Source organism: Schistocerca americana, chromosome 10 (assembly GCF_021461395.2).
Source record: "Schistocerca americana isolate TAMUIC-IGC-003095 chromosome 10, iqSchAmer2.1, whole genome shotgun sequence".
In the NCBI taxonomy this organism is placed as follows: Eukaryota; Metazoa; Arthropoda; class Insecta; order Orthoptera; family Acrididae; genus Schistocerca; species Schistocerca americana.
In genome coordinates this window covers 191273400-191288779 of record NC_060128.1, presented here as the reverse complement: position 1 = coordinate 191288779, position 15380 = coordinate 191273400, and the positions used below count along the sequence as shown (strand labels likewise).

General features: G+C 40.9%; 1 protein-coding gene across 1 annotated transcript in view; it reads left to right on the top strand.

Annotated features, from left to right (window-relative positions):
* LOC124552378 (aminopeptidase N-like) overlaps positions 1-15380 on the top strand; it is a 151733-nt gene that overhangs the window by 20876 nt on the left and 115477 nt on the right. The window contains exon 4 of the mRNA XM_047126642.1: positions 4296-4445. Within this exon, the coding sequence (XP_046982598.1) occupies positions 4296-4445 (150 nt within the window). The remainder of the gene's footprint in view (positions 1-4295; positions 4446-15380) is intronic.

The window sequence follows — 15380 nt, the reverse complement described above, 5'->3', positions numbered from 1 at the left end:
CCGCCACTGCTGACTTCGTGTGTCACTTTGACGAATATATATTTCATGTTTCCGATGTCTGTGTGCTAATCAGTCGCCCCATCTCGCCTGTATACAGTAGTCCACGCTCGCGGCTGATTTCGTAAACTCCAGCAGCATGTAACTTGTCGGCTGCATATTTCTTTGAGCAGAGGACGTGTTTTTATTTCATTACTGCCTCGGAAAATAGCTCTAATACCTGCTCAGAGGAGAATTTTGCACTCTCGCTCCATTACCCCGTGTAATAGAGCGGTGTTTTGTTTCTGTTCTTCGCTATTGCTTTCATCCTTTCTCGCCGTTGGTTTGTCAGTCATCTTTATCTCATAACCATTGCCTCCGAAGATGAACCTGAGATTTTGTAGCAGGAAAGAGTGGTACACGGTGAAACACAAATTACATTTTTGATTATTTTGTAGAAATCACTTCTTACAGAATAAAATATTTTTTAGAAAGAACAATTTATTTGCCAACATTTTGGAGTGAAACAAAAATGATTTGGCAGCTAATTAATAAATGAAACTGTAATTTTTGAAATATGCTGCAAATGTTTTACTATGTACTCTGTATAATACACAGTTAAACAGTTACGATTTTTGCTTTATTAATGCTTGAATAGATTAGATCACAAAGGAAACATTGATACAGTGTTAAATATAAATACAAGCATTAATCGAAAATACGTTTTGCTCTGTGAAAATCAAGTCTACCAAAACTGACATAGTGTTTTGCAGCCATAGACAACGCACAATCATTGCAGTGTCCATACGTGATACACAACAGAGTCTTCTGCTTAAGGGAATGCAAAACCTCTTTTTATTTTAGTTTTTTGGAAGGTACGAGACCACATATTCATCACTACCACGGATCAGGACTTAAAGTATGAAAACACATCAATTGGAAATTATAACAAAATATAATCGCCAATCACACAACATCCCAGTTCAAATTAAAAAAAAAAATCTTTTGATGAACTGCACTCTGATTGATCAGATGAGACATATTTATCGCCTTGTCCATCACCTCCGCTTGAAGCCCTTTTCCTTTCACGTTACTGAGTTATCTTCGTGTTGCTTTCTTCTCATTTCTTTTCTCATTTTCTTCTAACTTCACCCTTTTCCTCAAATTTTTTTCTGCAGTCGCCTTCTCAGGTGTTTAAGACAATATGATGTTTCTCTGTTTTGAGTGTCCATTTGTTTTTATAAGAGGATCTTTTGGGAAATCACGAAACTCCTTCAGTGAGACATATGCTTCAACATTTTGCATATCATCTTTCTACGTGTTTGGAGGACACACACATCTCTCTGATTCCAGTGGTTCTGCTGGGTTAGGCGCACCATCAGAATTTAGAGAGTGGTCTGAAACTAAAGACATAGGAAAATCCGACTCATCGAAAATGTTAACATGAAATAGGTTAATTCCACATTTTCTAAAACCAGTAGTTCCATTTGTAAGTGCCACTGTTTTAAGAAAACCTTCACTAGCACATTCTCTAACTTTATAAACTGTCATAGGGCTGTTTTGATGTGTTTATCTAATGAGTTTTTCAATTCAGTGTATAAGGGTCTTAAGCTGCCCTTCTGAAATCTCCCTCCCTCTCTCTCTTGATCCTTGTTTGCTGTATTGGTACATTTTGTTGCATTTGGGGTCTAGATGTGTGTGGACAACACTGCGTTGATGAAGGAATTGTTTACCGTGTAGAGGGTGGTCAGAAACTGTGAGTAAAGCTTGTAAGGGTTAAACTTTTGTATTTGTGGGAATCTACAGCCTCCAGATGCTTAAGAAACGTGAACATGGTTCGTGGTAGGTTGTAATGCGATGTCCGTTTAATCGTGCGATTAGCCAGTTTGGAGTTCAAATGGTTCTGAGCACTATGGGACTTAATTGCTGAGGTCATCAGTCCCCTAGAACTTAGAACTATTTAAACCTAACTAACCTAAGGACATCACACACATCCATGCCCGAGGCAGGATTCGAACCTGCGACCGTAGCGGTCTCGCTGTTCCAGACTGTAGCGCCTAGAACCGTTCGGCCGCTCCGGCCGGCTCCAGTTTGGAGTAAGCGTCTTTGCAAAACACGTTTGTAACATTTGTATTTCATGTCATTTTCACATCACTGTTAATTACAAGTAAAAAGTAGCCATAATCCTTCATTTTAAGAAAGGATCCTGACTGCAGTGACATTTTTTAAGATCGTAGTCTGTATTTTGCTCTATGTGTAACAACATGGTAATTAGCTAATCGCTCGATTAAATAAAGATCGCATTACAACTTGCTACGGACCATGTTTCCGTTTGTTGAGCTTGTAAGGGTGTTGCAGGATAGGTTGCGCTGAGAAATAAGAAAGAAATTCGATACTTTTGCCGATTCGGAGCATTTTATCATTGAAGTTAGCCAATAAGACTGTTGCACACAAAAATTCAAGCGGCCCGCCAAATGCAATTAATGTCAGTTCCTCTCGTGACATGGAAGATAGAGTTCAAGGCCACTCAGCCTTTGGCTTGGGTTCGGTTCTTACTACCGTCTCAAGTCCAATTCCTGTAATGCACTCTTGTTCGGCTCCAGGAAACAAAACGAAGAACACCTTTGGGACGCCTTCTCTGGAGGGCATTTGAATTCGCGCAGCGGCCTGATTGTCCAGTTTCAATTGGAAATGGCGTAACGTATCGAGATTTTTCTTAACAGTTATTTCTCAGCACAACCTACCCTGCAACACCCTTAAATTTCTATTGGCAGTTTCTGACCACCCTGTATATCTGCAGAACTTCAGTACGCCATGTAGATGGAAGGGAATCAAATGGTTTTTGTAAGTAATGAAGACTGTATACACATTACACTTTGTCATCCACTGCTTGCTCTAGTAAAACAGAATATGTGTCCAGATGACCTTTACCAACTCGAGATTTCTTCGCTAAGACTCTCTGGTCATATGTCCCAAAGTGATTTGCATCAAATTTCAGTATATATAATTTTGTTTGAATCTGATGTGATCTCATAATACATTTTGCATAAGCATGTGATAGGCCAGTATTTATGCGAGTCCGTTGGGTCTCCTTCTGTTGCTAAAAGGCGTTTTGGTCCAATAAGTGGTTGTTGAATAAAGGTGCCGGGTTACACAGTGAAGTACGTGTGTTGAAGCGTTTGTGCCAGCAATTCTACATGTGGGGTTGGATCCGGTGCTTTCCAATTTAACGCTGATATTACTGGGACAGTGACGTCTACCATAATGATGGTGCTAATCGTCCATTTCTTTTGCATGTCTTGTTCTCTCCTCCTCACTGTTAAACTGGATGCTATTTGGCTCGCTCTGCAGGGTAGCCGCCTCGTCTGGCTCCCCCCATTGGAGGTTCGAGTCCTCCCTCGGGCATGTGTGTGTGTGTGTTTGTGTGCGTACATATGTGTGTGTGTGGTCCTCCGCGTAAGTTAGCTTAAGTTAGATTAAGTAGTATGTAACCCTAGGGGACAGATGATCACAGCAGTTTGGTCCCATAGGAACTTACCACAAATTTCCAAAATTTCCAATTTGTATCATAGGTCATTTGTTATGTACCATTATAACTATAATTATAGTAATAATTAGTATTATTATTTACTGCTCCTGAACTATACTTATAATATTTGTAATTCAATAAGGATGTCTCGTTAGATGTAAGAGAGGGTCTGTATGCCAGGTGAAGTAAATGCACTAATAAATAAATTAAATAAATCTGTACTTTGACTAGGCAGTCATTCCTAAAGTCTCTCCTTGTTGATGGCATGTATAAAATACAGTGTACGAATTAATGAGAGACAGAAGCAGAGAAGCTGTGCAATGTAAACAGAGTGAGGTTGAGGCAGGGCAGGAGTACAACAGCTAACTATATGAATAAAACGTTCTCGGTTTTCCAGCTGCGTCAGTTCGAATAAAATGCTCGAGCTTTCGATGACCATCGAAAAAACCGAGAATGCTTTATGCATGTATGCTGTTACGAAAGACTCCGAGGACACACAGCTAACTATATGTGTACACTTCTGCCCACAGGTGGCTCAGCACAATACAGTTCCCGCCGACATACACCTGGCGCCTCTTCCCCTTCTATGATGAGCCAGTGAGTAGGGGATAGATGTGGCAGAAGTACAACAACTAATTTCTTGTGTGTTTTTTGCCACCAGGTGACTCTGCAGGATTCGTTTCCGCCCGACGTACTGGCACGCTTTCCTCTGCACCGCCGAACCAGTGAGTGTGGGGTAGATGGGGCAGAAGTTCAACAACTAATTTGTGGTGTGTGCTTCTGTCGCCAGGTGGCTCGGGACAACGCAGTTCCAGCCGACATACGCCCGGCGCGCTTTCCCCTGCTACGACGAGCCAGCCATCAAGGCGCCTTTCGCCTTCAGTTTCAGCGTCCCCTCCAGCTACAATGTGCTCTTCAACACCCGGTTGAATTCTACCATGTAAGTCCAGATGTCTAACGCCCCTATTTGGCTTTCACACATTTTCACTTAGAATCGGCACCAAATGATGTGTGTCCATGTAGTAGACACAGGTACAAAATACATTTCTGTTCTGGAAACAGCATGGGAATTGAACCGCAAATCAAGCATGGAATGAATAACAAACATCAGTATAAAATACATAAACTGTTAATACTCAACTTGTACGCTGAAGATCTACATGTGTTGCAATGGTCGGCCGGTGTGGCCGAGCGGTTCTAGCCGCTTAAGTCAGGAACTGCGCGACCGCTACAATCGCAGGTTCGAATCCTGCCTCGGGCGTGGATGTGTGTGATGTCCTTAGGTTAGTTAGGTTTAAGTAGTTCTAAGTTCTAGGGGACTGATGACCTCAGATGTTGAGTCCCATAGTGCTCAGAGCCATTTGAACCATTTTTTTGTGTTGCAATGTAAAATTGTTTCCCTAGTGATGTCCTTTACATGCACAATTGTAAATCTCTGTACAAGAGTTCTTTTGCGCCTGACTAGAGATTACGTTCCACGAAGCTGACAGTCCTAGCCGCGAGTTGACGTATCTGTGGAGAGGTAAGCAGTGAATAGCAATGTACGTCACTGAAGTGCAAAGTATCTCCACTGGAATCGCTGTAGAGTACACTGGATGGGACCTGAAGATTAAATGGGGAGTATCTGGCGATTAACTGCAAAATGAAAAATTTAAAAACTCGAATTAAAATTCGCGGTGAAATGATATCAATGATAAGGCACACTGATGTCATTGCTGCCCTCAGAGAAACTGCTCAAGAATTACTGGATCTTCTAACGATATCACCACTTGCAAAGTAGGTTAGCACTCAGATTAATAATGTTGCTCACGCAGCATATGTTGGCTTTATCGGGCAACAACAAAGTTATTGACTGTGGATGGTATCGTCAGAACGGAAATGGTGAAGTCGCTGTAAAAAACTCATTAATTCTGGCACTTATCTTGAATGGATTCCCACGTAAATCTCGTCGAAGTTGATATGGCTCATCTTGTTGATTCTAGGGTGATTCCACTTTGACTGCTAGAAGGTCCAGATCTGTATTTTAGCAATATTTGAAGACCTAACAAATGCGTTTTTCAGGAAATTCTTAATGATCTAACAATCCCAGATCAGAACAATGGTATGGTAGAAATAGTTTTTGACTTGGTGTTCACGATCCACATTTTTATTAAACTTCTTGTAAATTCACATATACTTCTTCTTAATTGTCACATCATCAAGAAAGTTTTTGTATCAGTCTCCATATATTTAATTTCCACTTTAACCAAACCCAAGACTTGACCGTTTACAAAGCGAAATAACAACTTAACTTCTGCAAAGTGAAACAAAGACTTCTCTGTGCGCATTCGCGCCAAAACGGTTACAAGTAAGTCAAAGATTATGACAATCTCACAGAAATGAATACACAAAAGAACCATACCATTGTAATATATCGATACATCGGAGTACCTATACATTAATAAAACCAAATGTGAATATTGTCACAAAAATATGTCTGTTACTTCGCAGATAAGCAGTACGATATTATTGGTATCGAGAACTGGTGTTGGGGTGCCGTAATGGTCACGTAAATAAAGAATCATTACAATCTGTTGAATGGAATGAACAGTCTAATGATTGCATAATACGGACTGAGAGTAAATCGAAGCTAGACAAAAATAATGGTCAAGAGAAGTCTACCAGCATCGAACATCGGTCTTAATCTGGGGAAGAAGTTTCTGAGAATGTACATTTGGAGCACACCATTGTATGGCAGTGAGATGCGGACTGTGGGAAAACCAGAAAAGAAGAGAAACGAAGCATTTGAGATGTGGTGCTACAGATGACTGTTGAAAATTTGGTGGACTGATGAGATAAGGAATGAGGAGGTTGTCCACAGAATCGGAGAGAAAGTACGATGGTGAGTCAAATGAAAACCTTAAATTTGTAATAACAAATCGAAATTTCGCGCCGTTATCCTGTAAGTTGGTAAGCGTGCTACAAACAGCGTGCAGAATGGTCTCTAGGTGGCAGCATAGTGCAGATGCACTCATACCGTCGCAGTATCAGTATAAAGATGGCCGCCCCACTTGCGACTTGCACCAGGGAAGAACAGCGTTCTGTTATTCGGTATTTGCATAGTGGAGGTGTGAAACCTATTGAAATTCATCGACGAATGGAGGTTCAGTACAGTGATGCATGTCTGTCACAGCAGCAAGTCTACAAATGGAGTAGGAAGTTCGCAAACGGTGTGACTTCAGTGGAGGATTCTCCTCGTCCAGGTCAGGCACAACGAGTTGTGACTCGACAGAACATTGCAGCAGTTGAAGCCATAGTGAAGGAAAACGGCCGAGTGACATTGCAGCATGTTTACACATTAGTCTTGTCAGCACACCATATTGTGCATGATGTGCTCCTATTTCATAAAGTGTCTACAAGATGGCTGCCACGGCAGCTGACTCCTGAAATGAGAGAACGACGTGTTGATGCTTGTGGAGAACTTCTTCGGCGCTTTGAACGAGAAGGTGATGGCTTCGTTGCAAGAATCGTTACTGGTGACGAAACCTGGGTTCACTTCCAACAACCGGAAACGAAGAGAGCGAGCAAGGAACGGCGCCATTCCTCATCACCAAATAATTTCCATATGTCTGAACCACGCAAAGACGCAATGGGAGGAAAGAAGTTCCGTTCTGATGAAGAGGTACGCCACGCGGTGCATGAGTGGTTGCGCAGACTACCAAAAGAATTTTTTTCTAAAGAAATTTATGCACTTTGTAGGCTCTGGAGGACTTGCATTGAGCGTGGGGGAGATTATGTTGAAAAGTGATACAGCTTTGTATCACTTGTGCATAATCAATAATATTTTTAAAAAATATTTAAGGTTTTCATTAGACTCACCCTCGTAATATATGGAAAACACTGACAAGAAGACGGGAGGCGAGGCTAGGACATCTGTTAAGATACCATGGAATAACTGTAGAGGGAGCTTGTACTGGAAAACAGACTGAAACACATCCAGCAAATAAAAAAGGATAGTGCTACTCTGAGATTAAGAGGTTGGCACAGGAGAGCAATTCATGGCGGGCTGCATCAAATCAGAAGACTGATGACTTTTTTAAAAAAAAAGAAAGAAAAAAAACTGCAGTTTCCGCTGCAGCACCCTGGTAGCGCTAGGGCCTCGCGCCACTTGATGTTGGACGATGCTCGATGCAGTATCGACCACTGGTGGACAGCCACTGCACTCGTACTGCCAACTTCAGATCAACGACGATGACGACCCCCTGTGTGGCACTGATTGTGCAATATCACAGAAAGTAGCACTTAAGAACAGAAGACAGTTTGTAGACGAAGTAACAATTTGGATGCTATCTACTTCCCTGACTGAGGTGGCCCAGTACTTCTACCAGTGAGCCAACTGGATCCAGGGAATGGAGGCTTTGGCTGTTTGGTCGTTTCACCTGGATGCCCGTCCTCAATTAGTAGATTATACTTAATGCAGAATTGCCTAGAATCCAGAAGGCACTGGAACGGAAGAGGCTTCAATTTCGTCTTATCATTATTCTGGGGCCTCAGTTTTACTTTTAATTTTTAATTTTAGTTTTCTTGGACGATCATGTTTGTGACAACTCATGATGGTGCATAATGTGTCAGTATGCTCACAAATAAGATATATTTTCTCTGTGGGAACATGACTACATGCTGATCATTTAAATAACAGATTTTTTGTTTTAATCTTAATTTACAACAAAATTCGATAAAAGTAACCCAACAATGTACATACTATCACTGAAAAATTTATCCTTGGAACAGAACAGTTCGTATAATAGTGTCAGTTTTTTTTCAAACTTATCTGCCACACCATTAATTCTTAAGGATTGAAGTCAAATATTTTATGGTTGCATGGTTTGGTACTTTCTGGCTGTAAGATTAAAGTGGAAGATAATGTGGTTTCTTGTGTCATATTTATGAATACTACTGCTGAAGGATTGTTAAAAACAAATGTGATAGAAGAGTATATGGAATGTGGGGCTGTTGTTAGTAATCCTAGATCTTTAAACAGTCGCCTAGATCAAATTCGAGGATGGACATCGGATATTACATTTACAGCATATTTCTGTGCAGTGAATACATTGTGTCTATGTGTGGAATTGCCCCATTTTCCTTACGACATCAGTCAATGGAAGTATGAAAAGTGAACTAATTTTGTAATACTTTCATTACCGAAATCAGCAATTCCTTGTACAGCAAATGTTGCTGAACTCAAGCATTTGAGATGATCTGTAATGTATGATTTTCAATTCAAGTTCTGATGAAGAATTTTGAATGCTTAGTTTTACATATTTTCTTTTGAGCCTGATGTGTTTTTACTACTGATGCTATAGGTTGCCTTGTACGTAATCGAATGAACTAGGTTTGTTATGAGCAGTATATATTTCTCTGTATCACTGTAACATGGAATGTCATTTCTAAATAGCAAGAATGGGGATGGACCCAGAAGTGACCCCTGTGGAGCACCAATACTAATTGTCCCCATTAAGAAGAAGATTCATCATGATAACTATATGTGCCATCTAATATTGCCCTGTGCATCCAGTCAGTTGAATATATAGTGAAACTCTCATCATTATACCTCAAAAGCCTTAAACTTCAAGTTTGTAGAAAAGAACGTTGTTATTTTCACTCAAATGCGTCAAACGGCTCAGAAAATATATTTCTAGGTGAAATCTTATCACTCAGGTGTTTTGATAGATGGTCTGTGAAATGGTGGATGACATGTTCTAGAATACCAACTGTGACAGGCCCAGAACCTTACCGTTGTATATGCACTCAGTTATTCCTTTTGCAAAGGAATTTGATTGTAAAATGTGGCCATAATTATTAATATCTGAAAATTTTGTATTCTTGCTGCTCTGCAGTCTGTTAGTATTTGTTAAAAGGTATCTTCCTGTGAGCCATGAGATGCATGTGAAATATTTAACTGCCAGCACAGTATGTGGGCACAGAACCCACAGACAGTGCCCTCTGACACAAAGAACAAACAAGCAGATGTATACATATTGGTATCTATAACACAATAGCGTTTGTATACAGCAGTGTAGAATTATTAGGTTACTTAAATTTGTGATAACAGTAACAACACTTAACAGTCAATAACCATTCAAACTATCACAGAAATTACAGCAATTACAAAGTCAAGATTGACGAGGTTTCTCCAAAACCCACAAGGCTGTATGAGGATGCTTCATTCGCAACTATCGGTTTCACGTCAGTGGAGGCCTAGGCCTGACTCATTCAGCAGTTATGCTTTGTACATTCTGACAAGGATCTTTTGGATGTACTCAATTTTGATATGGCAGTGTACCAATGTGATTTAATTCTTAACTCCCTGAAAGCTGGGACTCCATAATTGTCCATGTACGTTGTTGTTGTTGTTGTTGTTGTTGTTGTCTTCAGTTCTGAGACTGGTTTGATGCAGCTCTCCATACTACTCTATCCTGTGCAAGCTTCTTCATCTCCCAGTACCTACTGCAACCTACATCCTTCTGAATCTGCTTAGTGTATTCATCTCTTGGTCTCCCTCTACGATTTTTACGCTCCACGGTGCCCTCCAATACTAAATTGGTGATCCCTTGATGCCTCAGGACATGTCCTACCAACCGATCCCTTCTTCTAGTCAAGTTGCGCCACAAACTCCTCTTCTCCCCCAATTCTATTCAATACCTCCTCATTAGTTATGTGATCTACCGTCTATACTTCAGCGTTGTTCTGTAGCACCACATTTCAAAAACTATTGTGTTCTTTTCCGAACTATTTATCGTCCATGTTTCACTTCCACTCATGGCTACACTCCATACAAATACTTTCAGAAACGACTTCCTGACACTTAAATCTATACTCGATGTTAACAAATTTCTCTTCTTCAGAAACGCTTTCCTTGACATTGCCAGCATACATTTTATATCCTCTCTACTTCGACCATCATCAGTTATTTTGCTCCCCAAATAGCAAAACTCCTTTACTACTTTAAGTGTCTCATTCCCTAATCTAATTCCCTCAGCATCATCCGAGTTAACTCGACTACATTCCATTATCCTCATTATGCAGATATAACTGTTGTGAGTACTTGTCAATTTTTTTTTAATGCAAGTACTTTGGTTCTGCACTTCTACCATTTCAAAAATTTCACTCGGTGATTTGTATCCGTGACAGATAAACGTGAAGATATGTCTACACTAATGTGAAACTGGCAGTTGCGAATAAAGCACCTCATCATTCTTGACTTTTTAATTCTTGTGATTTTTGTGATCATTTGAATGGTTATTGAGCATTGAGTGTTGGTGTCGTTATTCACAATGTCTGAGCTGCGGCTGCCGTCACCAGTAAGTTGTTTGTACTTAAACATTATTTATGTCCACATCAAAGTATGTATGTGTCAGTTATACAATCTCGATTATGTCAAAGTTGCTGTGTGTGCAGAAAACAAAGAGCGCCATGAATATTTAGAATATAAATATTACTATGTGTATGTGATCCTGATAGCATCCAACATCTGTCACATCTCACAGTACACAGGCGGCACTTTGGACTTCTTCCAGCCTTCAAATGAGAAACGGTCACACTGCCTCGTCTGGACACTACTGTCACGGAACGGAAAGTGGTGGGTATGTTAGAATGTTAATGTTCGTGAATCCAGTCCCTCAGCATTTGATGCTCATTTAAGAGAGTGCAAGCATTCTAGTAATGATATCACTGAAAACATCATCATTTGTTACAAGGCATGACAAGGTAGATTATTGAACATCCTAGAAGAAATAGAGATAAAACTCATGTGACCAGACACGGTAATGACGTCCTTAATGAAAGGCAGAGTTACGAAATAAGCTGTGTATACGGAACTCAAACAGTACGTTAACCAAATAGGTTCAAATTACAGTTTTCGCCGGTTAAATGCATGTAAAACTAGTTAAATTTGACAATATATGTTGGATCATTTCTAGATCTAGATTCGAGTTGACAACCTCCTTATATGATCGCCTCAGACTTTTTGCATTATGTCCGACTTGCTCAATGTGTTATTCGTGACAGTTAACGTCAGTTCTGTTTGTACAGGGTGTTTCAAAATTACACCGACAAATTTCAGGGGGATGCAGAAGATGTCTTGAGGAACAAAATGAGGATAGGAACCCGTGTCCAGAACCAAAGGTACAGAGCGTCAAAGTTACAGCCGCCGACGCCTGTAAATGCATCTACTCGTATGTAGAGGGTGATTCCGTGTTGATGCTGCAAACTTTCAGCGATGATGGAGAAGCATAAATTTACTAATTTGAGGTAAGGATCTTTGCTCTTAAAACGAACGAGTCGAAACTTACAAGGGAAAGTCGTTATGATATCTGTGGCAGTGGAACACATCTGCCGGTACTGTAGTTGCTAAGAATGTAGGGTATTCAACTTTCAGAGGTGATAGTATGGACCAAGACAAGGAAAAATGTGCAGTAAACTTGGGCCCTGAAAAGAATACCTCAGCGGCTCTGCGCACTTGTTCATCTTCGCTACTGAGAAACTCACGCTTCCTCTGTTGAACAAGTGCTCAGAGCTCGTAAGGTATGCATTATAAGACCCATGTATACTAGACTTTTTTCTTGTTTTGGGCCATACTATCACCTTCGAAAGTTGCCTACCTTTTAATCTTAACAACAGTACCAGTACATGCCAGAGGTATCGAAACGACTTTCGCTTATAACCTTCTAGTCAGTTATTTCCGAAGCCCGGCCTTTACCGCAGATCGATACTTATATCCTTGTTCATCGTCCTTGAAAAGCTGTAACGCCATTAGCGAGTCATTCTGGATATAGGAGGATATACAGGGTGGTCCATTGATAGTGACCGGGTCAAAAATCTCACGAAATAAGCATCAAACAAAAAAACTACAAAGAACGAAACTTGTCTAGCTTGAAGGGGGAAACCAGATGGCGGTATGGTTGGCCCGCTAGATGGCGCTGCCATAGGTCAAACGGATATCAACTGCGTTTTTTTAAAATAGGAACACCCATTTTTTATTACATATTCGTGTAGTACGTAAACAAATATGAATGTTTTAGTTGGACCACCTCTTTCGCTCTGTGATAGATGGCGCTGTAATGGTCACAAACATATGGCTCACAATTTTAGACGAACAGTCGCTAACAGGTAGGTTTTTTAAATTAAAATACAAAACGTAGGTACGTTTGAACATTTTATTTCGGTTGTTCCAATGTGATACATGTATCTTTGCGAACTTATCATTTCTGAGAACGCATGCTGATACAGCGTGATTACCTGTAAATACCACATTAATGCAATAAATGCTCAAAATGATGTCCGTCAACCTCAATGCATTTGGCAATACGTGTAACGAAATTCCTCTCAACAGCGAGTAGTTCGCCTTCCGTAATGTTCACACATGCATTGACAATGCGCTGACGCATTTTGTCAGGCGTTGTCGGGGGATCACGATAGCAAATATCCTTCAACATTCCCCCAGAAAGAAATACGGGGACGTCAGATCTGGTGAACGTGCGGATCATGGTATGGTGCTTAGACGACCAATCCACCTGTCATGAAATATGATATTCGATACCGCTTCAACCGCACGCGAGCTGTGTGCCGGACATCCATCATGTTGGAAGTACATCGCCATTCTGTCATGCAGTGAAACACCTTGTAGTAACATCGGTAGAACATTACGTAGGAAATCAGCATAGATTGCACCATTTATATTACCATCGATACAATGGGGTCTCTCCCCGATGTTATTCAATCTGTATATTGAGCAAGCAGTAAAGGAAACAAAAGAAAAATTCGGAGTAGGTATTAAAATTCATGGAGAAGAAGTAAAAACTTTGAGGTTCGCCGATGACATTGTAATTCTGTCAGAGACAGCAAAGGACTTGGAAGATTAGTTGAACGGAATGGACAGTGTCTTGAAAGGAGGATATAAGATGAACATCAACAAAAGCAAAACGAGGATAATGGAATGTAGTCAAATTAAATCGGGTGATGCTGAGGGAATTAGATTAGGAAATGAGACACTTAAAGTAGTAAAGGAGTTTTGCTATTTGGGGAGCAAAATAACTGATGGTGGTCGAAGTAGAGAGGATATAAAATGTAGACTGGCAATGGCAAGGAAATCGTTTCTGAAGAAGAGAAATTTGTTAACGTCGAGTATAGATTTAAGTGTCAGGAAGTCGTTTCTGAAAGTATTTGTATAGAGTGTAGCCATGTATGGAAGTGAAACATAGACGATAACTAGTTTGGACAAGGAGAGAATAGAAGCTTTCGAAATGTGGTGCTACAGAAGAATGCTGAAGATAAGGTGGGTAGATCACGTAACTAATGAGGAGGTATTGAATAGGATTGGGGAGAAGAGAAGTTTGTGGCACAACTTGAGTAGAAGAAGGGATCGGTTGGTAGGACATGTTTTGAGGCATCAAGGGATCACAATTTTAGCATTGGAGGGCAGCGTGGAGGGTAAAAATCGTAGAGGGAGACCAAGAGATGAATACACTAAGCAGATTCAGAAGGATGTAGGTTGCAGTAGGTACTGGGAGATGCAGAAGCTTGCACAGGATAGAGTAGCATGGAGAGCTGCATCAAACCAGTCTCAGGACTGAAGACCACAACAACAACAACAACAATGGGGCCAATTATCCTTCCTCCCATAACACCGTCGCATACATTAACCCGCCAAGGTCGCCGATGTTCCACTTGTCGCAGCCATCGTGGATTTTCCGTTGCCCAATAGTGCATATTATGCCGGTTTACATTACCGCTGTTGGTGAATACCAATTTGTCGCCAAATAGAACGCGTGCAAAAAAGCTGTCATCGTCCCGTAATTTGTCTAGTGCCCAGTTGCAGAACAGTACACGACATTCAATGTCGTCGCCATGCAATTCCTGGTCCATAGAAATATGGTACGGGTGCAATCGATGTTGATGTAGCATTCGCAACACCGTCGTTTTTGAGATTCCCGATTCTCGCGCAACTTGTCTGTTACGGATGTGCGGATTAGCCGCAACAGCAGCTAAAACACCTACTTGGGCATCATCATTTGTTGCAGGTCGTGGTTGATGTTTCACACGTGGCTGAACACTTCCTATTTCCTTAAATAACGTAACGTTGGATGATGTAGTCCAAGATACCTAGCAGCATGCATAGCACACGTCCGTTGGGCATTTTGACCACAATAGCCATACATCAATACGATATCGACCTTTTCCGCAATTGGTAAACGGTCCATTTTAACATGGGTAATGTATCACGAAGCAAATACCGTCAGCACTGGCGGAATGTTACGTGATACCTCGTACTTATACGTTTGTGACTATTACAGCGCCATCTATCACAAAGCGAGAAAAGTGGTCCAACTAAAACATTCATATTTCTTTATGTACTACACGAATATGTAATAAAAAATGGGGGTTCCTATCTTAAAAAACGCAGTTGATATCCGTTTGACGTATGGCAGCGCCATCTAGCGGGCCAACCATAGCGCCATCTGGTTTCCCCCTTCCCTCTAGACGAGTTTCGTTCTTTGTAGTTTTTTCGTTTGATGCTAATTTTGTGAGATATTTGGCCCGGTCACTATGAATGGACCACCCTGTATACATAATTAGATTTGGTCACTATCAATGGACGGCCCTGTATATGCAGGTGCCGACGCCTATAATTTCGACGCTCTGTAGCGTCGCCAGATGACGTTTCCGAATACGGATTTCTAACCTCATTTTGTTCCTCAAGACACCTTCTGCAACCCCTCGAAGTTGTAGGTGTAATTTTGAAGTTCGCTGCATGTACACTGAGTTGACGAAAGTCACGTGACACCTCCTAATATCGTGTCGGACCTCCTTTTTCCCGGCGTAGTTCAGCAGTTCGATG